This window comes from Polistes dominula, unplaced genomic scaffold (genome assembly GCF_049000335.1).
Source record: "Polistes dominula isolate Pdom_NZ unplaced genomic scaffold, Pdom_raw_medaka contig_20, whole genome shotgun sequence".
Classification (NCBI taxonomy): Eukaryota; Metazoa; Arthropoda; class Insecta; order Hymenoptera; family Vespidae; genus Polistes; species Polistes dominula.
This window is the reverse complement of record NW_028301147.1, coordinates 970,947-998,588: the sequence shown is the minus strand read 5'-3', so window position 1 is coordinate 998,588 and position 27,642 is coordinate 970,947. Positions and strand designations below refer to the sequence as shown.

Below are 27,642 nucleotides of genomic sequence, written 5' to 3'. Positions count from 1 at the left end.
AGTATACACATTCTATCACTAGGATGGCCTACTACACTCTACAATCTAGATGACTTACCCTCAAAGTGACACAGGTTCTCTTTTCTTCCCTTTCCTTCCCTTCCCTTCCACCCTCCCCTTTTATCTTCCTTTCTCTTTTTCGTATTTTCTGTGGGAGAGACGAGTAGGTTTACGCATATACATATATATATATATATACATACACACGCATAAACGACGCAAATGAAGCTTGTTTTGGAACAGATCCATAATACTTCTTGTACCTTTCGTACATACGTTACGTCGAGTTCTCTTGGCAACGTGTCACTCATGCACATCTCTACCGAAACAGTCGAAAACACGAAACTTCGATAATACCTACGCAGTATCCATGAATGCTATCTGTCTGTCTGTTTCTCTATTTGCAATGTGTGTGTGTGTGTGCGTGTGTGTGTGTATGTGTGAAAGGTAGACCTTCTTCGTGTAGGCGATAGACCTTCTTCGAATTCTTTTTTTTGTTTTTCCTCATCTTCCGGACGTGAGAACGTCGATATGCTGGTAATTAAGTTCTCGTTAGCACCGTACAACCCAACGAGACACGCGATATACTAATACACATATACACTTACACACATATATATATATATATATACACACATACATGACCAATATAGTGTAATAAGATTGATGGTATTCAATCATATTCATTTTCGTATTTATTTTTCAACATTTCTGGCTTGTTGAAACCTTACCAATGAATAATCCCCTTGGCAATCTTTACATGTGGGGGGAGAGGGTGAGTGAGTTCGTTAACGTTGAGATTTTAATTGATTTTTCCCTTTTTTATTTATTTATTTATTTTACCATTATTATTTTGCAATATTTTATTATTAATCATGTTGTTGAAAGGGAGAATGGGTGTGCTTTATTAAACAAATATGATTCTATAGAAATTCATTGAAATTTTATATGGATTGAGGGTTTTTTCATAGGAGGCCTTTGCAAAAATTGATGGATATGGGTCACGTGTTTTATGAAAAATATCAAATAGATGAATAAAAAGTTATTAATTAATTAATTAATTAATTAATCATCGATTCAACCCTGTATGTTTCATTCATAGAACTATGTTATTATTGTAGTATTTGTATACGATCACAAACTCTTATATACATTTTTTTTTGTAAATTCAATTTTTATCTTTTTATCTTTAGATTATTATTCTAACCCCCTAACTAATATATCTAATATATTAATCGTATATCTAATTCGTATTCGCGTAATATCTAAGTGATATATTAAATCGATATTCAAACGTTCCTTCTCACATAAGACGAATCTACATCTACATCTATGTGGTATAGGGAATTTCTAGTTATATATATATATATGTATATACATATGCAACTATGCTAATATTAATTGAACGTCCGTAAACGTGGTTGGTATGAGAGATTTCCAAATGCAAACGAAATTCGTTTTGATATAATGATTGAGGGTTAATATTTTTCTCCAAATTAATAATAAAATATAAATATAAATAATATAATTATTATATATATATACTTGTTAATATAAATGATAATTGTCTTGTATTACTTTAAATATTAATTATCAAATTAAAATCGTATAATAATAAATTGAAATGTGTTGATAAACTCATTTGTAATTGGAAAAATCGTATAATGATATTCCATGAACGTTTTGAAACTTCACCAATGGATTTTTGTCTATATATCGAAAATTGTAAAAGAACAGAACAAACACGTTGAAACTCTAAAAGAAAAGGAGGGGTGGGGTGGGGGGGGGGGTTGGTGGTAAAAGTCGAAAGTAAAAACGTGATCTCGCGACTTTTCTCAACGTGATTTTCTCTCTCTCTCTTTTGCTTTCTGATCGGATCCAATCCCAACAACCCTCCCCCCCTCCTCCTCCCCAACCAACTCTTGGTGTTGAAAAGTAAAAGAGAAAGAAGAAAATGGGAGAAGGGTGGTGTCTGTAACACAAAGTAAGACTCGTATTTCGCCCACGATTTTTGTTCTAATTACTTTTCCCATTTATTTTTCCTTCTTCAAAAAAAAAAAAAAAAAAAAAAATAAAAATAAAAAGAAAATAAAAATGGGAGTGGAGAGACAGATATATATATATGTATATAAAAAAAAAAAAAATAATAATAATAATAGAAGAATCAAATGAACACACAACCCGTATGAGATTTTGCGTATACGCGCGCGTATTCGCGAATACCCATACGTTCGTCTATTTTCAGAATGTAGGCCAATTAATTCCGCCACATTTTCGGCACGGCGGAAAAACGAAGACTTAGCAAATGTCACACGGAAATAGAAGCGCGGATAAATGTCCAAGAAGAGTACCGTGAGCGAGTTAACCGTACTGGCGCTCACTCTCACTCTCTCTCACTTTCTCTCTCTCTCTCTCACTCTCTCTCTTTCTATCATTTACGTTCTTACACTCATTTTACAGTTCCTGTTCATTCGCGGGAGGGTTGGCACATCGGTGCATATCATTTAATAGGGAACATATGTTCAACCCGTTGATATTCTCTTGTATATGTTCCCAGTACCACCCTACACCTTTCTTGAATTTCCACTTTAAAACGTGATTCAATTAAAACTGCAACACCACAATTGCACTTTCATTCTCTTTCTTTCATCATTAATTTTTGATTTATTTTCAATCACAGGAATAATCATTTGATATTTGAATGAACGACGAAGACAATATTTCGCATTTAAGAGAAAACCATGTGAATTAATCTTTATATATATATATATAAAATTTCCCTGTCACAGGGTTCGAAGGTAAATTTCTCCGAAACGAGTTGACCAATTTTTATGAAATTGTTTTCTGAATATTCGGTAGGTGTGAGAATAGGATTTCATAATTTTTTTATACCCCTAAGTGATAAGGTTGATCCACCTTAATTATTTTTTCTTTAAAAGGTAAAACTAGTACTATATATATATATATAGCAAACGTTATCATTCAAGGGATATAGGATAACAGGGATGATTATAAAGGGTGGTTTGAATAACGACAATCTTCCCTAAGCTTTCAGCATTGATGTTCGAAGTGAAACTAATAATCCGTAATACACACGAGAATGTGTATCACTTTGTTTTCGGAACAATCGTAATTCTAGCTGACGATGTTGCACTGAGAGAACGAACCCTCGTGTTACGGGCTGACTCGGTGCAACGTGGATGCATGCAGCATGGATGCAATCGCGTATTCATAACGATGGATAGTGGCAGCACGTGGTAGTAGTAGTAGTAGTAGTAGTAGTAAATGTAGCAGATGAGAAACCGTTGAACCACGATGACGTTTATACCCAGCATGGGCGTAATACGTGAGATAATATTAACGATACGATATATGTTGTTTCTAATCGATTAGAAGGAAGCTTTATCGAATTCTCTCTCGAATATGTTAGAATAAAACAAAGTTACTTACTTGATAATATAAATGTAACAACTTGACATTTATATATTTCTAATAAGTAGTTTTTGAATTAAATTAAAAGATTATTTTCATCCCATTATCTTTCTTAACACGTTCGCTCGCCCATTTCGTTTCGGTTGAGTTTCTCGCCAGGCCCAAAATTCGACTGTCGGCGTGCCGTAACGTTAAGAAGAATATTTTTTTATTTATCAAAAATAATTAAATATGAAACTATCTTTTATTTCTTGAAAATCATGTTCTTTTGAAATGGGAAATGTGATAAGTTTTTCCAACTAAAAATACTATAACTTGAACAAGAAGAGCGTCACCGTATACGGTGACGGTTCCCCCGGAGAAGCATGCCTGTCTCCGATATACAGTACCATGGCGACGAACGTGTTCAAGATTTGACACTAATATATTGTTACATTTATTTCTAAATAAAAATATAAAAACATGTTAGAGTTATATGCAATGACGTAGTAGTAGTAGTAGTAGTACAATAACACAACTAATAACACAGCCAAAGTATACATATGTAATAGAAAAGGATAGGCACTAGATACAGAAATCCCTAGCTCATAGTGTGTTCAGTATGCAAGAGAGAATACCCAAGCTTTCCGATAATCGTGCCGGGGACAATCGTCGTCACTCGACACGACGACGAGGAGGATGAGGAGGTGAAGCAGCTATAGGAGGAGAAGAGAATCCGAGATACAGAAGGAAATCGACTCCGTTGCAAAACGATACGGATCACAAAATTCTCTCTCTCTCTCTCTCTCTCTCTTTCTCGTATTCACAAAGAAATAGAAATAAAGAGAAAGAGAAAGAGAAGTGGAGTTATCTGAAGAGAATAGGAAAAGGGGTAGGGGTAAGGATAGGATAAAAGAAGGGAACGATTAAAAGCAATTCTCCTTCCCTCTCTCTCTCTCTCTCTCTCTCTTTCTGATTCTCTTTCTCTCCCACGCGACAGGGACGTACCAAGCAGTCGAAATTGGCCGAGTAGTCAAGCGGAAAATCGGGCCGCGCCCCCTCGGCGTGGCTTTTGCCGCCTGAATAATTTATTCCGAAACGCCCGAACTGTGCCTTTGGCGACGTTGAACGACGACAGCGACAGTCTTTAAACTTCCTCCGCCTTTAAAATCTTCTATCTTTCTTTCTTTCTTTTTCTTTTTTTTTTACTCTTTTAAACGTTCACTGACGAGTGAACTTATCCTCACAGAGAGAATAAGATAGTCCAAAAAGGGATCGACTTTTTAAGTTGAGAAATAGCAAAAAGGGGGTAGAAAGTTTTACGTGAATGTTGTTTCGTAAATGTCAAAGATTATTCTAACAGGAAATCAAAGTTTGATGATTGAAGTAGAATAAGGCATAGAAATAAAGAACGAATCGATACTGAAGCTTAACTAAACTTGCTTACATTTGCAAAAAAGAAAAATCAAGCTTTTTCTCCAACCAAAACAGATAGATTATTCTTCCAAATGTTATCGAAGATCGTTTTCGATTCTTACGAATTCATTGAATTTTATTTCAATTTTCCCTTTTGCCACATTGTTACCTATACACACATACATAGAAACATTTATCCGTCACAACGATTTTTTTTTCATACCTAAAAATAGGTGGAATATTGGTGCTTTATTTTTCTACGCGATTTGAATAAACCAAGTGTGAATTGGAAAATAAAATGCAAATCATATCATGAAAATATTTCGAATTATTAAAATATTTGTTTTTTCTTTTTCTTTTTTTTTTTTTTTGTTAAACTTTGAAGAATATTATTTTGTTTTTCTTTTTCTTTTCTTTTTTCTGTTGATTCATTCCCATTTACATCCTCCTTTCCTACATTCGTGAGAGCTTAACGCGTATAACAGGGAATGTTACATCGCAGAAGCTCATGGGTGGCTATCTATAGAAACTGAGTGTAACCGTATAGAATCTTGATGTCACTCAAGGGTGACAAAACTCATTAATACTGATCTGCTTAATGCTCCGCCTCGTGTTCAGCATTAATCTGCTTAAAAATACCTGTTAGACTTACTCACACACCTACCCCCCGATTTTAGCTCATACCCCAACAGTCAACAGTTTTACTTTCGTATTATTTTGTGATTATTTGGCCAAATGTTCATTTTTATAAAATATATAAAATATAATATAAATATATTATATATTTTATTTTATTATATATATATATATATATATAATCTTAATATAATAATTAATATATATTCTATTATATTTTATTATATATTTTATTATACTTATTATATTTTATTATATATATAATTTATTATTTTTTGTTTTAATTCTATGCAATCGTCTAGACAAAAAAAAAACTATGTCATAGTTATGTGGTTTATGAAGAAATTCTTCGAATACAAAAAAAACCATATCATTTTTTTTTTTTTTATCATATATTATGTTAGTCCTGTTATGTTCGATATGCAAACGCTTTTTTTTTATATTTATTTTTTTATTTCTTACAAGCTTATACCGACAATACGTATTCACGTTGTATATGAATAAATGTATGTATGTGTGTGTAATATGTTGTATATATTTCTGTAGTCAGAAGTCTCACAAATTCTGCCTTATGCGAAGCAGATGTTCATAATCTTTTTTTACAGTAAGTCCCCGAGCATGATCATTATAAGCTTTCTTTTTATTTCATACAAAATATCATATCTCTCGTAGACGTCTAGAGTTTTGCCAAGTGAATTAAGTGAATTCTTCTTTTTTTTTTTTTTTTTTTATTAAGTACTCTAGATTTTTTGAAGTTTTACAAGAAAATATGTATTTTTACTTATACCCTTTTATATAAATTGTATAAATATAAATTGTATACTTGAAGTATAACGTTTGATAGACACATAATTACAGTACTCTAGATGTTGAAGTTTTACGCGAAAAAATACATTTACTTACACCCTTTAAAGAATATATATATATACATACATATATCATGATATACCTATCTATAAATATATATATATATAGGTATATGTATAATTGGTATTTTTTGCACTGTTTGCAATTGTTGGATTTTGGATTGGATTTTGCTCTCAAAATTACCTTTAAAAAGGTTCATCAAAGTCGGAAATACGTCCCTGCACTTGGTTCATCTTTTAAGATCGTATCTCCAGAACGGAATTTGACAAAGCAATTTCTGACTGCCCTATCAGTTATCAAGTCCTGCACCATATAAGCTGCATATATTTTCAGTTGCCACTTTAGTGTTAATTACCTTGTTTCAATTCCTAAAGCATCTTCATGTCGAATATGCACTTTTTTACTATTCATTGACTGCATAAAAAAAGTTAACAGAAAATTAAACTGAATTCTCATCTATACAGTGATATCGAGAAAATCCGTTTGTTTCTGTGACTGACTTATAATAGGTAAATACGAAAAATTAGATTCTAGTTACTTATGACTCGACCTAATATATATTAAACGTGTCATTCGAGAATAGAAGAAACATTAGTCTTATTAAAAATTCCATGTCTTGTCAGATTTAAGAGTTCGAGACAGTGGAATACTACTTACCATTAATTGGTTGAAACCTTGCCAAGGGATCCGAGAATTGTCGAAGTCTGTCCGTCACGTATTGCGGTGATTCTCCGTTCTAAAAAAATCAACAAACAAAAAAACATAGAACAAAAACAAAATCGTCGTTTAACGTTCGATTATTCTATTATTTCTACATATGTATATACATACGTATACATATACGTATATATATATATATATATCGTTTTATTATTCTTATTATTATCAATGAGAATAAATGAGAGAGTAAAACAGAGAAAGATAAAACCAGAAGAGATTAAACAGACACGAATCGAAAATACTTCCATCGATGTAACTGAGAGAGAATGGTTAATGGTAAAGGGGAAGGGTGAGAGGGAGGGAGGGGGGGGGTGGTGGTGGTAGGATGAGGTGGAGATTATACGAAAATCTCCCTCGGTAATTTTGGTGTAGTGTTAGTGGTGTCACCGAACATAGATTTAAATTAAATCGAGTAGCTATATATTTCAGCATGCAATTACGTTGTTCGCCAAGTGCTGTTACCCAAAAAGCACGTGGACAAAAAAGTCAAAACTGTTCTGTAAAGTGGGGAGGGAAAGGGGAGGAGTTATATTATCTCCTGGTGTAATCTTTCAACGAATCGAGTATAAATTTTGGTAACTAAAAATTGTATATTCCAATTGGTGATATCCACGAATCCGAAAACCTGCAGGTTGGAAAGGGTAGAGTTGGAATTGAAAGAAAAAGGAGAGTTGGTGGAATATTTTGAACTTTTTTTAAATTAATTGAACATTTTTGGTTTAATTTTATGTTAGTTTTTGTTGGACAAAATTATTTCACAGTTTGGGGTTTATGGTTTAACTTGATTCGTTCAAATAACTTAACTACGTGTTGATGGTACAATCTTAATGTATATAAATTATGTGTCACGTTGTTTGTCCGCAATGGACTCCTAAAGTACTGAACTGATTTTAATCAAATTTTACACATTGTGTGCAGTTTCATCCAACTTGAAAGATAGGATAGTTTATATCTCAATTTATAATCGCAATATTATTTGTTTATTAACAAATAGTCATGATTATCTCTGTTAATTCGATAAAATTCTAGCAGATGACGATATAAGGTAATTCGTTGACTTAAAGACGTGTGTATCGGACTGATTGCGAGTCACACTAACGCGTGTCAGGGCACCCCACCTCTAATATTAATTAAAAAAAAAAAAAAAATGAAATTTGCATTAACAGTTGATTATCCCAGTTTTGTTTGTGATTTATCAACACTTTCTTTTTACTTTAGTCCAATAGTACACATCCACCCTTTTCTAGGAGAACATTTTTGTGATATTCTTTTCCTAGAAGTTGGTTTTGTTCTAAGAAAACTTTCCACCGTGAAATATTTTAACGATAGGGATAATAAAATTATTTTCACTCGTGTCAGACAGTTTTGTTATCTCCTACCATTCGTTAGATGACAATAACGATGACTATGACGATAATGACGATTCTTAGAAGATCATTTATCCCTTTACTTGAAAATAAGTGGGCGGAAGAGATGAAGGAGGATAAGAAACAAGAGAAAAATGTTGTTGAATTTTGTTAGAAAAAAAAAAATAAGAAAAATCAAAAAAAAATCTATTGGATGAGCTGACATAAATGTCGTCAAACGGATCCTCGTCAAACATTACGATCGACGAGAGACGTTTAAATATATTTTCGTCATTCTCTCTCTCTTTCTCATTCTCTCTCATTCTCTGTCACTCTCTCTCTCTCTCTCTCTCTCTCTTTCTATCTTTCTTGACCAAGATGTGGGGGGATATTAAAGACGGCGGATCGATATATACGTTTTCCTTCGTCGCTTTCATAATTCTGTCTCTTACTATTTCTCTGTTTCTCTCTTTTGAAAAGTACACCCCCCGATGTTGGGGTTAAAAATACTTTCATATAATTTACGAGACTTTAGCATTGAACGAGTGTCGTATAATATCGTCGTTAGAATAGGTGTCATCGTTTTTGTTACTACGAATATCATGGTTTTTATTCTTTTTTTTTTTTTATTTACCATACACACACACACACACACATATATCAACACCAATGATGATAATGATGATGATGATGATAATGATTATCGTTATGAAATAATAATAGTTTTTATATTATATAGTATATTATTATAATAATAATTATTTATTAATTATTTAAATATTTATTAATATAATTTGGAAGATATTAATATTGCAACTTTTTTAATTACAAGTTTCTTAAATGCATTTCATTGCATTCAAATATTATTATTTATAATAATAAATAATAGTCTTGAAATATTTCGTTAATTTAATTATTTAATAATAAATATTAAAATTATATTATTTTAATAATTATTATCATAATTTGGTATATATTAACATTGCAACTTTTTTAATTACACGTTTCTTAAATGCACTTCATTCGTTTTAAGATAAAATCAACTATAATTAATCTTGTATCGTTTTATTTTAGTCAATTCATTTTTATCAAATCAATTTTATTAAACACGATCAATCAAATATAATTGATATTTCTTTTTAAATATAATCAGTCAGTTATTTAGATTTTAATTTCGAACAAGATTACATTTCTTAAATGAACCGGAGATTCATCCTCTTGAGCAAGCAATTTTCCACCTTAAATAAGTTTATTACGAAAATGTTGAAAATTAAACGTTACTTTATTGTCAATATTCCTTCTTCTTCTTTTTTTTTTTTCTTTTATCAATATTATTACAAGACTTTCAATTAACTTTAATATCCAATTTAGCCGTTATATTCATAAACTTTAAAACTGTATCTAATAAAATGATGATGATGTTTCAATAATTAATATAAACGAAATATTACTAGGAAGATTTTACATAAAAAAAAAAAAATAAATAAATAAATAAATAAAGAAAAAATGTGACGACAAGTTTCAGTGTTAGCTATTCCGATTTACATCCGGAAGCAGAGAAGTTATCATTCTCGAATTGATATCACGCTCTAAGAGAATAGTCGAAGTTTGAACCCTCGAAACTCTTGCTTGAAATTGGGTCATTGCGTGCACATCGAATTTAATCGAGTTGCATAGATGCGTACCCATCGTAATCGAGTCGCCTTTAGACATATATATATATATATATATATATATATATATATATATATATATATATATATATATATATATATATATTATATATTCACAATCTATTAACATTGTGTGTTTATACCGATCGATATTACACAAGGTGAATTAATCACTTCGAATAAAATGTAAATTCGTGACATCGTTAACTTGCCATTTCTACATTTATACATTCAATTAAAAAAAAAAAAAAAAAAATAAAATAAAATAAAACATCGTTGAATTGTAAACTACTTCATGAACAAAAACATTTATACATTTAACATTTGAACTTATCATTTATTTTGTATTATATTTAATTAAAAATAAAATTAAATATGAATTTATTAAATATGACACAACATTAGTTCTCAGTTTGTTTGTTTGCTTTTTTTTTTTTTTGTTATAAATGTCAAGGATATTTTTGGATAAGAATTTAATCGGATAAATTCAATGTAAAAATAAAGATATAAGAATAAGATATTTTGTCGAGTTATAACTAATGAATATTTATGCTTTACGCGTAATATATATGTAATACTATTCTAGGTGAGTTACTTCACGAAAACATCGTAAACACCCGAATTATACGTCGTCACGTCTCTGGTGACTACTCGTTACTAACAACTATGACGACGAGAAGAAAACTTGGTAGTGGTGGTGGTGGTGGATAAGTTTTCAAATAGTTCAGATGGTAAACGTAAAATCGACCTACTCTTGTCGTGGACTTTGAAAGGAATGAGACGTGGAAAAGTTTGGAAAAGCTTAAAAAGCTTTGACTTAAAAGTTATTTGAGTCTTGTGTCATGGTGTAATATTTCTCTTCAGTTATTGGCATCTGAGTATAAGTTACAAATCATACACACATATATATAGATGCATTTGTGTGCATTTCATAGTGTTGAAATTCAATCAAAGATATAAATAATGAAAAAATAAATTCATTTATTTATTTAACACGTTCGCTCGCCCAGCTCGTTTTGATTGAGTTTCTCGTCAGGCCCAAAATTCGACTATCGGCGCGATAAGTAGAAATATCAATAATGCAATCCGACTATTATGGTTATCTTCTTCTTAGTATATATAAATTACGTGTGACGTTGTTTGTCCGCAATGGACTCCTAAAGTACTGAACTGATTTTAATCAAATTTTACACACTGTGTGCAATTTCATCCAACTTGAAAGATAGAATAGTTTATATTTCAATTTATAGTCGAATTATTTGTTTATTAACAAAAAGTCATGATTATCTCTGTTAGTTCGATAAGATTCTAACAGATGACGGTATAAGGTAATTCGTTCGGACTTATTGTGAGCCACAGCAACGCGTGTGTCTTTTGAAGTTTAACCTCGAGAAACAAAATTCGCGAGTTATCGAAAAAAAAAAGGCTGACGGATGAATCAACATGTAAATTATGTTAGATACGTTTTTTAAAATTTAATCGCGATGATTATAGGATAAAAAAAAAAGAAATATAACAACAATTTAATGGTGAAATAAAAAGAGATGTGATTTAACGAGCCATTTGAGAAAATGGAAAATTGTTTGATTCTGTATATACCGGGTGATTTATTCTTTTCATAAAAATAACAAGATAGATCAACGATAGAAAATATCCATCGGATTTGATGGGGTAAACGATTTTAAACTGTGGTCGTAACTATTACCAAAAAAATCCGATTTTCACTGACTCACTGATTGGTTGGCTGGGTGGTCCGTCCAGTGACTTTACCAATCGTGTTCGATGAACAAATATAACCGAGATAAAGATTAAACTTGAACGATATTGTTGCAAGTTGTCGATAGGACATGTTCAACGTGATTGAAATCAACAGTTGTACTTGAAAATTTCTCTTGAAATGTTTTTTTTTTTTTTTTTTTTTTTTTTTAAATACTCGTACAAATGATTTCATTTAATGTGACTGATATGATGAAAATAATCAAACATTAGGGTATAACATAAATGACTTATAGAAAGGATTAGTTTACATTAAACAAGCATCATTTTCCCTCGATGCAACGAAAAAGTAAGTAGAACACGTGTGGGACACGTGCAACAGCTCATTCAACGGTCAGGCAGTCTAATGGTTTTTGACCTGCGACAGCATTAAGTGTATATTATCGTTTTTTTCATGTTTTTCTTCTTTTTTTTTGTTGATGAATGTAAAAAAGGGTTGACTTTCTTTCTTTTTTTTAGTTAGAGAAAGTTGTTGAACGCGACTAACATGGCAAGTGTGACGTTTAACGTCATTAACTCGTATATGGGGGGTTTTATTGAAAAATATTTTATCATATTTATATTTATTTTACACCAATATTTTCTACAAACCATAATAAACACTTTTTCACTCATACGTATATACAAATATACATGTAAATGATAAAATAATGATGAAAATAATAATGGTGAAATATTAAACGAATAAAACGATATTAACTATTAATCCTTTAATTATGAAATAAATTATAATTAACAATTTACAAATTGTTAATCTTTTTTTTATTTCAATAATTTTAACTCAACAAATATTAAAAATAATAATCAAAGATTTATCGAATGACGTGTTTAGTTTTCGTCAACGAAATGGGGAAGTTGCAGTTTGATTTGTCAGAGATGGGGGGGGTTAAAATCGTGGTAAGGACGAAAGTGAGTGACAAATTGTGGGGTCTCATTTGTTGTTTTTCTTTTTTTCTTCTTTTTCTGTGCAACTTTGTAAAAGCGACCACGTGCCTTACTTAAACGTTAGAAAGAACTGAAAAACGGGGAGGAAAAGAAGATTCCTGAACGAAGTTTAGGAATTTCGCAGGAAACACTTGACGAGTTTCATGTTGGGCGGGCTCCTCTATTCGCTAAATAAAATAAAAAGAGAATGAGAGAGAGAGAGAGAGAAGAGAGAGAAGAGATGCCACTTTGAGATTCTTCTTCGAGAGGATTACACAATGAAATATATTTCCCTCTCGCGTCTTTTGCCCTCACCTCGTATCTCCCCCTCCTCCTCCTCCACCCATGTCTCCCTCCCGTTCCTCTAAACTGGAAGCTCGGTTCACCCTCGCTAAATATAAAACGTCGGACCCGATTCTAGAAGAGAGAAAGCGAGCAGTCACACAAATCACAATGCCCCGTCTTTTAGGATGAGACCAAACGAAGAAAGGGAATCAAACGAACAATTTTTCTTTTTAGCTTTCTTCTCTTCTCTCTGGCTTTTCTCATTTTTTTTTTTTTAGTTTCTAGTCTTTTTCTAGCTTGACAAGTAAGACTACAACGACACTAGAACTACGACAAAGACAAAGGGAAATAAAATATGTGATGATAGTTTTGTTGTTGTTCGTAAAGCAAAACGCGAATTATTATCAACGCAACAAAACGATCGATGAGCCCGATTCCAACAAGCGCCCTCATCTTCAACTTACACTACTTCCCTTTTCTTGGAATTGTTATCAACAGAGAAAAGACCCTTTTTCCGAAAAACCCTCCATCCTTTATTCTTTTTCCATTTAACGCGAATAGGGGTTGGTCATTTTTAGTTGCGATCGATAACGTGAAGAAAAATTCGTCTTTTGAGGTTTTACTGATATTCGATACAATTCATTTTCTTTTTCATTCTTTATTTATCTTTTCACCGTAATAATTAATTAAATAAACAAAATAGTAACAAATAAAACTAGAAAATTTCGTTGATTATTAATTTGATGCATTTCTTCCGTTGCAATCGTATATGCACACACATGCACTCATATATTTCGTTGTTCTGATTGACATTATTGTTTTTTTTTGGGATATCTGTCGTATATTTTTAACAAATAACAAAAATTTTCTAATATTATTCTTATTATACACTTTAAAATTCTATATCAAATAAAATGAAATATAATTGAAAAGAAAAGAAAAAGAAGAAGAAGAAAAAGAAGAAAAAAAAAGCAACCAATAAAATCGTAGCGGTTCTAATCTGAAGTATCCAATACAAAAAAAAAAAAAAGAAGAAAAAAATAACACACACAAATCAGGTTTTATGGAAATGGTGTTATCCGCTGCCACATATATTTGTATTTTGATTCGTCCCATTTCTTAAAAAAAAAGAAAAAAAAAAAAAAAAAACAACCTACACAACAACAACAAAATATTTCCACCTTTTATCTCGCCGTTCCTCTTCTTCTTCTTCTTCTTCATCTTCTGTGTCGAATAAAATAAAAATAAAAATATAAAAAAATAAATATCCGTAAATTTGTATAATGGATCCTTAATTTTTAAATCAATTTCACACATATCATATATATATATATATAGATATTATTTAGGTCGTCTTGTGTGTGTAACATCATAATTATTCATTCGTTTTAAATGGAATCTCTCTGAAAAAAAAAAATACGAAAAAAAAAGATAAAACCGGGAGGATTATAAATCGAAAGGAAACGTTTTCGAATATAACGCAAAGTGGTTCTTCGATCTCGTAAAATTGAATTCTTTTGCTAGTCGGTAAAGTGGTGGTGGTGGTGGTGAATAGAAGTATCTCTCATGGTTGGATGGTAGTGGTGGTAAGTTGGGATTCTTATTTGCGATTCATGTTAGACGATATACGCGGTTGCTGCACTCATCTCAGACATGTTAAGCGTATCATTCGAATTTTATTCTTTTTTATTGTCCTCTGTCTCATCTCATATTTTGTCTCTCTCTCTCTCTCTCTGTCTGTCTGTCTGTCTCTCTTTACCTCCCACCGTCATCCCTTAGCAACCCCCCTCTCCATTTTCCTCTTTCCATCTCTCTTTCTTGGATACTACTACCCATCGTCGTCTTTCGGTTTTGAGTGTCAAAAACGATTCGCGAGTTTCTGAAAAGATAGACGATGCTTGAATCGGGCAGCTTTTATCGTAAAGTAGGATGAGTTAACCGGCTTGCAGAGTAAAATGCAAGCTTTAAATAAGCACGATGTTTGCTCTTGTAGATAGTACGACGCCGCGGCCTCAATGTTGGAGGTCGGAACTATACTTTTCTTCAGATTTTCTTTCTCTTTTTTTTTCTTTTTTTATTTTCTTTTTGACAGAACAAACAAGCTTTCTTTTTCTACGTTTTCTCGATTAATCTTTTCGTAATAATCACGAGAATTGTATATAATAGTTAATCCTTTTTTGAGGGTTTGAGATAATCATGACTCTTTGTTAATAAACAAATAATTCGCGATTAATAAAATAATATTGCGATTATAAATTGAGATATAAACTATTCTATCTTTCAATTTGAATGAAATTGCATACAGTGTGCAAAATTTTATTTAAATCGGTTCAGTAGTTTAGGAGTTCATTGCGGACAAACAATGTGACACATAATTTATGTATATTAAGAAGATATATCTAGACGGAATCTATCTATCTATCTATCTATCTATCTATCTATCTATCTATATATATATTTTATAGTATTTTTATTTATTTATATTTTTTATTATTATACTTTATCTAATAATTATATATAATATTAAAACCCATTTTTTGTGTGGGGATCAAATTAATCAAGTTGATTGATCAATGTGTGTATTTTTTTTTTAATATTAATACAACAACAACGTAATATAAATTCAATTAAGCTTTTATTTGTTTTGTTTGATATATGAAAAAGCAACAGTGCATCATTTACGTCAAAAAATATAAAAATGTTACGTGTTAGGGTTGATACATTTTAATAATATCGGTCTACTTCAAAACAGACATGAGTTAATCAAATCAATGAAAAATATTGACGATCATATCTTTTTGCTGATTTGGATTCACTTCTCGGATGTTCAAATGCAGAAGTAGAAGAAAGAACGAAAGAAAGAAAGAGAAGAATGACTTAGTGAGTGAGTGAGTGAGTGAGTGAGTGAGTGAGTGAGTGAGAGTAACGAGGAGTTTCTCTTTCACTCCGAGAATAGTTTGTGGACGAGGCCACATATAGAATGCGTCGAGTACAAATAGAGGAATATGGTAAGACGGATAAAATGTGTACAGGGGGGGGAAGGGGGAGGGGAATAGGAGGAGGGAAGGGAAGGGGAGGGGACAGGGGTGTGTTTAGTGATTCCGAGTTAGGAGAGTGTAGGAATGAATGAGAGAAAGAAGTCGAGAGAGATCAGAGGCCAAGATGCCGATTACCACTACCACCACCTCTTATTCCCCTAACAAACTATCCGTAGGATGAGAAGATACCAAAAAAAAAAAAAAAAAAAAAAAAATACCAAACAAATGTCCTAGAAAAAATTCATCTTCCTAAATCGCTAATCTTTTAACTTCTTCTTCTTCTTCTTCTATTTTTTTTTTTTTTTTTTTCTACCACAACTTTATCCATTAATAATAATTTTCAATGGTTATATTTGATTTTGTAAATAATTTATTTAATGATCCTGTTGAGATCTTATCGATTTGAAATTGAAAGAAAAGTGTAGTGTGTGACATCTTGGCTTTTAAATGCATCACCTTTTGCTTATCTATCTATTTCTTTCTATTCCCTTTTTCCACCTTATTGGTTTCCAATACTTTGTGCCGAAAAAAAAAAAACGACCGAAAGACGAGGTTTAACTCTTGTGTGGTTTATTTTTTTCTCACACAAACATGGAGTATTTGGAGTAAAAAAAAAAAAAAGGATAAATTCAATAACCTCAAATGGTTCACTTCGAAAAAATGGATTTCTTTCTGATCTACACTTAGTTTTTTTTTTTCTTTTAAGTGAAAACTTCTTTAGAATGACAGTGATCTGATAAGTAAATAAACGGAAACGGAGCTATGTAACGAAGCTATGAAACAACTGCCATACTAAATAATGAGAGAAAAAGAGACAAACATATAGGATGGAGCCTGCGAGAGAATGAGACGGAATATAGCTATACAGTTTTTCCTATTCTCGGTCTCCTCTTTATGCTATGCTTCATAGTTATCGCTCCTGGTTGTATATGTGTGTGTTTGTGTGCGACTGCATAATACAAAGTGTAAAAAAAACCTCACTACTTTTCGGAAAAAACCTTACTAGAGAGTTGTTTACTACACTAACAGAGGTGTTTAGTTACCATGCATTTTTTAGTTACCAGAAGCAACTCGTCTCATTTCTTTGAATTGAGAACTTGCTTACTGTGTAAATATGTTATCTATTTATATATGCTTTCAATAAAATGTATAATAATTTTTTAATGTGATAACAATAATATAATAATAATAATATTATAACAAATAAACCCTACAATTATCCTATTCCTGATATTCTGCAGTCGTCTCATTCTCTCGAAACTTAGATTTTCAAAGGTTTCACTTCTAACACGTGTGATTTGCCAATATGATATTTTTTTTTTTTAGATGTATATATATATATATACTACATACTTTTATCATTTTGTCAACTTTTCATAGGAAAAATAAAAACAAGCAAAATACAAAAATATGTAAACGTTCTGTCGAATTTTATTTTCAAACCAATAGTAGTTGTTTTCAGTTATTTTTATTGAAAATAACTAAAATTTAGGAAACTTTTATTTTATTTTTAATTTTGATTGAAACATTGAAATATTTTATTATTTTGACATACCATATTTTCCATCGACGTGTGATCCTGCGTACCAGATGATCGATTTCCTTGTAACAAAGCTTCTAAACTTTCGATATATTCTATCGCATTTCTGAGTATCTCAACTTTTGGTAAACGTTGATTAGGATTGTTGCTGGTTCTTCGTTTTAATACTTCGAAAGCTTCATTAACCTGTAAATCATTAATCATAATACTTCATGAATAAATAAATAACAACGAAGTAACTTTAAAATTGTAAAATAAATCATCAGATCATTTGCAATAACTACAAATCATTTTTAAGTAATACAATTTTTGTAATATTCATCATCCGAAAAAAGCTTCTTACTTTAAATGGAGAGTAATAAACGTCGATAAATAGTTTCATAATATCAAATACAACTAAAATACTGTATATAAACATTTACGTTTTATAAATTAAATTCAGATATTACGAGAGTTAGAGGGGAACAAAAATTTGTGAAATGAAAATTCAAACGTCAATTTTAAAAGTAAACAAATTACGAATTTTTTTCATTGAAGTTTTACCATTTGTTCGGCAACCATGATTACTTCAAAAAAGTTTTATACATTTTTATATTAATTATAAATATTTGATTTGACGTTGAATAAATAGGTAGATGTGAGTGTGTAATTTTAAGTAAGAAACTTAAACTTTCATTAGGTATATCTTCAACTGGATTTGATTTTAATACACCTGAAGGTTTATCGATGCTCCTTAGGATTACTCAGAGTCGATTAGTTAGGACGAATGACTCGACCAAAATTACGTTTGCCTTTAGATCACTGTGTTAGTATTCGATTAATTGAATAACCGGCAATGAAATTTCGATCTTCCGAATGATTCTTGATTAACCAGTTAAGTGCGTTCGACGTGTATACACGTCGTGGTAATATAACAAATTTACCATTCACTATAAAAACTCGAAATGTTAATACAAAATGTAATAAGAATTATTATTTGATGGTATGTTCCCATTTATATTACCAATACGACCTTGTATGTATTTTATTTATATTGATTTAATTTAATTTTTATTTATAAGATGTGCCGTTTGCTCAAAAAATGGAAAATGCAAGGAAAACAAGGTTTTGGTGTAGGCGACCTGTGAAAGTCGCACTTTGCGTAGTACCGTGCACAGTTTGAAACATATCACACATACATAGACTTGAAATTTTGTTCATTATTTTCTTATTTTTCTTCGTTTATTCTTCTTATTTTCAATTTTTCTTGTTTATGTATTTTTATTATTATTTTGTTGACAATTGTCAAGCTTTTACGTAAGAATAATGTATTTAGTAAACGAATTGTTAGTTTTTTTTTGGACTTTGAATAAAAATGTAATCCTTGTATAATAATACCATTGTACTCGTGCATTCGACGTGTATACACGTCGTTGCTTATTTTCAATTCCACACCCTGTGGTGGTGATCTTTTGAAAGTAAATTTCACAGTCAGCTGGTTAATTGATAAATTCACTTGAGTTAAGATTTAATATTAGTCAACATATCGATGCACAAATCTAACGATTTATTAAATGTGATTATAAAAAGGATTGAAATGAAGTAAAAAAAACCAAGAACCTTTCTCAAACGTCTTCTTTCTCTCAACGTGGCAGCTTTCCTACGATCAACAGTGACAGTTTTCTTTTTACAAGCTTTGCAAGCCCAAAGTAGACACCTCCGTGGTCCATGTGGTGAACCCGTGTCCAGGACGTGTGGATGAGGAACATGTTCAACCGTTTCACTCTCATTCGTTTCTTCTCCATCTGCTGAAGGTGATTCTAAATCAGCTGAAGCGTCAGCCGAGACAACTGAGGATGCATCATCCGAATCTAGGATGTATCTAGATTGTGTCCTATTTAAATAAAAAAAAAAATTAATAAAAAATTAAATAGAAAAGTAACATCTATTACATCTCATCTATTAAATCATATGAGAATTGAATCATGCAAATGAGATATAAATAATTCAAATTATTAATTTTAAATAATCAAATATCAAATAATAAAGAGAGATTATTAATTTTAAATAATCAAATCTAGGATTTATCTAAATTATGTCCTATTTAAATAAAAACTTAACTAGATAATAAAAACCTATTACATCTCATCTATTAAATCATATATAATAAGAATTGTATCATGCAAACGAGATATACTTAATTATTATTATTAATTCTAAATAATGAAATATTAAATAATAAAATATAATAATTGATGACACTCTCAAAGCCCTTATTTTAAATATATATATATATATATATATATATATATATATATATATATATATATATATAGATAACAACTACTGTCTTAAGTATATATGATTTGATAATGGATAAGAATATTAACGTAATGTAAAGTGAGATAATAATAATAATAATAATATTAACACGTGGATTGTGGTAATGATTAGGCTCGATGAAAATGCTAGTTAAGATATCTCAAGAAAATAAAAGGAATTGTCGAATTGTTGCTTTAATCATCCTTTAGTTATCGTTAAGCCGGCTAGTTAATAATGGTTGCACGTGCGTAAGTCTGTCAGAAAACAGTTTCCGCGATTGGAATCGTTCCAGGTGGTGGTTCAGTTCTCCTATACGCCATAAACTCTCTTCTACTCTAGTTTATACTTTAATACTTTCTCAAGTATCCCATCTTTCGAGTAAAAGACGAAAAGAGAAAGAATATATATGTGTGTGTGTGTGTGTGTATGTGTGTTAAATGTACGTGTTTGTGTACGAACGAGATTCATTTTCATACAAGTGACAAAGTAAAGATGAAGAAAGAGACGTTGGGAGGGAATCTACGGGGGTGGAAGGTAAGAAGGGTAATGGAAAAACAAAGAAAAGGAAAAGCTTTCGAGGTACGAGGTGAAAATGGTTTAATGCGCTTTAAAGCCGTCGTCGCATTTTCGTTTAAAATACAAGACTTTCAGACTTCGATTTCAACGGTACGCCGATAAATGTGTCACTCGTACGATTCTAACCGAGAGAAAGTGATAGATCACCCTGCCGGGACTCTCTCTCTCTCTCTCTCTCTCTCCCTCTCTGTCTCTTTCTCTCTCTTTTTATCTTTTCAAACTGCGAGTCAAACTTCTTTGAAATAAAATTGCGCGAACGATATAACTCGTTTCGTGGAATAATCAAACGAGATATCATTTTTTCAAATAACACTTTTTATATAATTTCATATATTATTTTATTTTTTTATTTTTTTTTATTTTTCAAGTGAAAACTTCTTTAGAATGGGTGTGATTTGAAAAAATGTAACGAAGCGGTAGACGGCGGCGGTGTAACAGAGCAACGGGCGTCTATGAAACGGTCAAGATACTAAATAAGAAGAGACAATGTTATAATATTATAATAATAATATTATAACAAAATAAATCCTACAATTAATCCTACACCTGATATTCTGCATTCTTCTAATTTTCTCGAAACCTTAGTTTTTTTTTTGAAGCTTTCACTTCTAACACGTGTGATCTGCACACATGTTGTTGTTTTTTTTTTTTTAATTAAATGAAATAAAGAACAAAATAATGTATTACAGTATCACAACGGTTACATTGGTCCTGTATAATCCAATAACAAAAGTTAAAAGTTTAATCTATTTTTTATTTGTTTGTTTGTTTTTGTTTTATCCCATTATTTCCTTTAAACAGAAGGTAAAACTCGTACATTCGTAATTCGTGCAATTAGATGAAATCACGCTAACTTTTTTGTCATGCACTTGACACAGAATCGTTGTAAGCCAAGCTTCCTTATTCTACGTCACGTTATCATCTCGTGTCTCAAGAGTCATATCGGTCTTTGACATTAATCCATTAACACCAAAATTATCTACCTGTATTTCGAATTACGTGAACACCCATTTACTTTTATTATCTTAATTGCATATATAGATTTTGATCATTTGTCATTTTTATTGTTCATTCAACAGAATTGAATTTTAAAAAATTGGATCTTATTATTATTCCATCGTTTTCCCTATCCCCTAACCAAATTGAATTCTCATTCTCACCTGACATTTTCATGACGAAAATGATTAGTGCTGACCGACGCCAAACTGTTATCGGCATTTACGTTTCTCATCTGTCGTTCCTCCGTTTCTCTTTTGCTAACGTAACTCGAAAGATATTCGTTATCCGTTGAAGCATAGATGTGTCTATGACGATGATGATGATGATGATGATGCAGATGATGCAAATGATGATGTCGATATGTCTCGTAACTCGACCTGCTTGTAACGGTGTCGTACGTGTACGGAACGGTATCGGTTACGAGGGTCATCATTTCAAGTCCAACTTGATTACAAAGTATCCAATGATTATTATTCTAAATTTATTATAAACACAAACACACACGAGACGTCTTTTAACTATTTATTATTAATATTTCTATAAATCTAAATAAAAGTTATTTTCTTCTTTTTCTTTTCTATGATCATTCAAAACTTACTCATAATTGAAAAAAAAAAAAAAATTAGAAACTTATCAAAAGTTTATCAATATTATTCTTTCTTCTTTATAAAATTGTGTTCTGATATATCACTTTTTGTTTTCTCACTCATTCACTGTATTTCATTCATAACTTCGTGTAAAACTTTTCATATATATATTTTTATAGTACACCCATAGAACAATTTTTGTTTTGTTCTAATCACCCACAAATGATCCTCGAGTTAAAATGAATTTTACGTTCATGAAGAAATACTTTAACAACGTGTTGTATTTTTCATTTAATTTCGTATCGATATCGATGATAAAAAGAGCATCACGTTACTTACACATACATATACATATATATATATATATATATATTGGATTTGTACATGGAATCGTCACTTTATTATACAACGCGTTATCAAACGAATGAACTAATATAATGCAACTTGTTCACCATTTTATTTGTTATTAATTGTTTAATGTTTATCGATACGATATTGTCCGATCTTTTGAAAAGACACAACACAAACACCCGAAATCTTTGGAGTCGGAGATCGGAGTGAAGCCTTCAAGCATTTTCAAGCACTTTAGTGTCTCCGCCAGGCCACATGGTTTTGTCTTCGTGTGCGTTTATATTTCTCTCTCTCTTTCTCTCCTCACATATTCTCTTAGCTTTCGGCACAGCGTGCGTATCACATACCAACTTATATATATATCTATCTCTTACAAATACGAATGTATGTGTATCGTTGTTGTTGGTTAAACATACAATGAAATTAAACGCGTGTTCATATGCATGCGTACATTTATATATATGTGTGTGTGTGTGTGTGTTGGTCACACCCAACGTTACTATTTTTGAATACACTCCGTCCAATTGGGAGTAAGGAAAATCGTCTTAGACACGCCGTCGTCACGCCTCCTAACTGTCATAGATGCATTAGATTTGGCAGGGACACTTTACTTGGGGGGTGTGGTTAAGTTATTTAATACGATTTTATACTTATGTTTCATCTTTCTTTATTTTCTTTTTTCTTTTCTATCAAAACACTTCACGAAATAAACGAGGAATTTCAGAAAAGAATCAATTTACGTAATGTCAATCAATTACTCAGCTCACGGTTTGCTGTCTAGGTGCTTGAAAATCAGAATACACAGGACAATCATCCTACCGGTAGTCCTTTATGGTAATGAAACGTAGTCAACTTACGTTATGGGATGACAAGAAATTATAGGTTTGAGAAAATAAAGTTGTTCGATGCAAAATGCGATGAGGAATTGGGTGAATGGAGAAAACCCCATAACGTGGAAGTACATTGAGTGTACAACAAAACTGGACATCATTAACGTCGTCAAATCACGCCGATTAAGATGGGTAGGTCACTTGACGTGCATGGGGGTAGATCAAAGGGTGCATAAAATACTGATGGGTATACCGAATGGGAAAAGACCACTGGGTAGACCGAGACGTAGATGGGAGGAGGTAGATGGGAGGAGAATGGGCTACGAGGATCGTTCAGGGATGAGAACAGTGACGAGATTTGCGTATTTGCAGCAATGAACTTTCGAGTTTTTAATGCCAATTAATAATAATAATAATAATAAATCACATTTTTTAACACGTTGCTGCTGATGACGGCTATAGTCGTCCGATCTTTATGTTTCTCAGTACGATCGTCAAATTAAAAGTGTGTGTGTGGTTAATCGGTGTTAATCGATTTAATTCGAATGATTTTTGTTTTCTTTTTTGATCAAATGACCTGTTGATCATCGAGAAATAGAACACCTTGTTTACAAATGTATAAGGAAATTGATTTATTATTTATTTTCAAATGACGAATCGAAAGAATTTCTTACGAAAGAAACTACGTGTTCAACTTGTTCGACATTTTTCCAGAAAACCGTTTCTTGTCCAACGTGTTCATTTTTCATAATCCCATCTATCTATCTATCTTTCTCTCTCTCTCTCTCTTTCTTTTGGTTGATCGAAATTCTTCTAAATACTTCAAATCTAACGACGAAGATAGAATTTTCCAAGAAGCGTCGTTTATCATCCGTTCGACGTTACTTCCAAAACCTCATAACACATGCAACGTGGAATCTTTTTGCTCCTTATAGGAAAAAAAGAAAAGTAGGAATAGGGTATAGTTTTTTTTTTTCTTGAAATATTATCATTTTCCAAAATTTTCCTTATCATATTTCTCACCTTTTGACGAGTACAAATGAGATAAGGAACGTATACCCTATTACCTACACGGTGTGTGTAAACCTTTTCTGAAAAATTATTCCCTACAATAGGTCAATAGGAAAGATCGGAAAAAAGGGAACAGAAGAGAGAAAGATAAAAACCAAAGCTACGATAAAATCGATTATTAAAACGTTGTAAAAAAAAAAAAAAAAAAAACAGGTGATAATAAACGAAAGAAATAATCGAAATGAAAACTTCTCGTTAGAATCGTTGAAATGGTTGAATTCAAATCGAAAGAGAAAACTTTTGATGATTAACCCATTCGATTATAACGACGAGGCATGGTTCAATAAATTGCACGAACAAAAAAAGAAACCATACAAAAACCAACCAAACGCTAGAAGAAATAAACGAAAAAAGGAATTATAAAAACAAGTAGAAAAAAAAAGAACAGAAAAAAAACGACGAAGTGTAGGAGAATTGGGAAAAAGGGGAATTGAGAAGGAAAAAAAAATCACAAACGAAAAAAAACAATAAATATATGTAGAAATGAAAGTGGAAAGAGATAAAAAAAAAGAAAAAAAAAGAAAAAAAAAAAGAAGAAAATCTCCCTAGAATTATAAAAAGAAAAAAAGAAAAAAAAAAAGGCAATTAACGAAAAATCCAAGCTGAAGTGGGCCGGGAGTAAGGTTCGCGTGGAAATCTACGGGCCGGCGCGTTTAACCTAATTTTGATTCGAAATTAAATCCCACCTACCTAAGTAATAATAATAGTAATAGTAATAATATAATAGTATTAGTATTAGTAGTAGTAGTAGTAGTAGTAGTAATAAGTACGAGGAGTTCTAACGCGATTTCTCTTAATTCTCGTAGAAAATGAAATCCATATCTTACGAAGAGGGATGATAGGTGGTGGATTGATGAGCGTAGGTGGTGATGCTGGGTAATGGTGGTGATGGTGGTGAAAAAGAAGATAATGGGATTGGTCAAACGAATGAAATATAAAAGATAATACTATACTGCTCGAAGATAGCAAGCAAGTCCCATCGCAATGGCGAGTTAAAGTGAAACAAATGAAGTAAAAGAATAAAAGAGGGTGAAAGTGGCATAAGAAGAGGGTGAAAGAATTACTGTTCACCCTTTCGTAGGATCACCCTTGAACGATAACCCGATAACCTGTAAAGATAATACTTTTTTTTCTACCTTTGGAAAGAAGAAAAAGCGTCAACGTCAAACAGCTCTTTGCATTTTTGCACCTTCTGATGGATCGGTCTGTAAGTACAGCTCCATTAAAGAATAATTAATCACTCATTTTATCTTATAATCATCTTTTTTCTTTTTTATCTTATCTTCTTTTTCAGAACAACAACAAAATTAAACCAATATATTATAGGTTTAAGGCGATTTTAATTAAAAAAAAAAAGTTCTAAAGGAACTTTCATTATATTTTCCACTTGCTGAGTATTTTCAAATGATTTTCTTTTTTCCCTTTAATTTATACGACTCGAATCTTGATATGGCTACGGTGGGCAGGGTTCAAATGGCTAAAGGAAAAAGAAAAATAAATAAAATCAAGTCTAGTAGCAGTAGTTTTCTCTATTTTCAAAAAGAAATATCGTCGAAACGCTAACTAAGCGAAAAGAGGGAAACGAGCGACAAAACGAGGCAGGATTCTTGGCAGCTTTTAAAACGAACTTCACCGTCACCAGTACCCAATACCCAGTACCCAGTAGCACCCAACTCAGTAGGTAGAGAGGATCGTAGTGCATTAATGCTGGACCAACAACGGTGGGCTGGCAGCTCATCGATATTCGTAGACGGTTGAAACTCGTCGTCGTCGTCGTCGTCGTCGTCCATAAAATCCCCGAAAGCTCCTTTTCTACTCAGTCCCTTTTCACGAAATAGATAAAAGAAGATGAGTGGAAAATCTTCTGATACACATATAAGTGCTTTTTCCTAACCAACCAAGGTTAGATTTTATAGAAAATCTCAACGAATTAATCGAAGATACCTGATACCTAATATCTCATTCATGAAAACAGTCCGATACAGCTGCTTAGTAGAATTTGTAATGAACCAATTATTAATTACGTACACACACGTTTATTTACGTACGGCTGTTTACAAATGAATTTATTTTTTTTTTCTTCTACCAAATTAAATCCACCCACGTTATTTCGTCGTTCTTGATTTTCGTCTTTATTTTGAGCCATGATATTTCCCCTGACCTCATTTGTACTACGAATTTTGGACCACCCTCTATACATATACATGTACACATATATATATATATATGTGAGCTACGTGATGTCTTATACTGGAAGAGATAAATGCACGCACATAAAAATATATCTATATATATAATATATAACAATACATATATATAATATATAAGTTAGAAAAAGATAAGACATATATATAGACATATATATATATAAGGTTCGGTAGAGAAAAGCAAAAGGGTGAGTAGTAGGAGTAATCTAAGTCAGTCAGCCCTTATTCTTTCTCTTTGTCGCACTTCGTATCCACTTACACACATATAAAACGGGATAACGCGAACTCATACATATGAAAAGCTGGACCCAAGCTCGTGGTGGTTCGGTGCAGTTCGGATACGCTCGTTGACTGCGGGGTAAGGAAGAAACTGGAGAGAGAGGTGGAGGAGGAAGAAGAGGGAGGAGAATGGTGGAAAGCAAAGAGTACACACGGGTTGTTAGAAGGAGCGAGATAGAAAACGGGTCACTCTCTCTCCTCCTTTCAGGATTCGGCTGGCTGGGATACCTATGTACATCTGCCAAAGCCGAAAGTTCACGAGAGGGCAATGCCTCGCCCACTTTTATGGGACCGGGAGAAGACGTGCCTGTGCCTGTGCGCGTGCTCTCTCTCTCTCTCTTTCTCTCTCATACTCAAGCTTATATTTGAGGATAAAAAGGGGGGACAAGAAGAGTAGGAAAGGAAACGGAAAAGGAAGGAAGGAAGGAAGGATGGAACGGAGTGCAAAACGAAACCCCTTTGACGTGTGTCGCCGCTTTACCATCGAATCTTATTCGATATCCTTCGAAGAAAAAAGAAAAAAATGAAAAGAAATAGAGAACGATAGAATAAAGATGAAAGTATGAGAAAGAGAATAAAGGAAGTTCGTAATACAAAAAATAGTTGAAAGGGGGAAAACCTCTAGGTTTCCCCTAGGATCCACTCGATTTCGTTGCTCGTATCGACCGTCTTATCTTTCCTAGGTAATACTTGTGGCAAAGGTCAAAGTGATACGAATGAGAAAGAGACAGTTTCTAAAGTTGCATTAGAATTGTTGCTATCGATCTATCTCGATACATCGGTTAGATAAATGTTGTCTTTCTTGGAAA

At 32.0% G+C, this 27,642-nt stretch overlaps 1 protein-coding gene and 2 long non-coding RNA genes across 5 annotated transcripts in view; 2 read left to right on the top strand and 1 right to left on the bottom strand.

Annotated features, from left to right (window-relative positions):
• Positions 1 to 22,675, bottom strand: part of nau (myogenic-determination protein nautilus) — a 36,567-nt gene extending 13,892 nt beyond the window's left edge. The window contains exons 1-4 of one of the 3 annotated variants that reach the window (XM_089177168.1): positions 21,886 to 22,662; positions 19,232 to 19,505; positions 17,648 to 17,818; positions 6,988 to 7,066 (exon numbers count right to left, since the gene is read on the bottom strand). In XM_089177168.1, coding sequence (XP_089033294.1) covers positions 6,988 to 7,066; positions 17,648 to 17,818; positions 19,232 to 19,505; positions 21,886 to 21,941 — 580 coding nt within the window. In that variant the 5' untranslated portion in view covers positions 21,942 to 22,662. Of the gene's footprint in view, positions 1 to 6,987; positions 7,067 to 17,647; positions 17,819 to 19,231; positions 19,506 to 21,669 lie in introns of all 3 variants that reach the window. The other 2 variants (XM_015322886.2, XM_089177167.1) reach the window with 2 other exon arrangements.
• The window catches only part of LOC149030881 (uncharacterized), a 56,216-nt gene that overhangs the window by 25,134 nt on the left and 3,440 nt on the right, over positions 1 to 27,642 (top strand). The window lies entirely within an intron of this gene.
• Positions 22,884 to 25,983, top strand: LOC149030882 (uncharacterized). Its single transcript, XR_016178179.1, has 3 exons — positions 22,884 to 23,468; positions 24,392 to 25,554; positions 25,642 to 25,983. It is a non-coding gene; the product is annotated as an uncharacterized LOC149030882 (long non-coding RNA).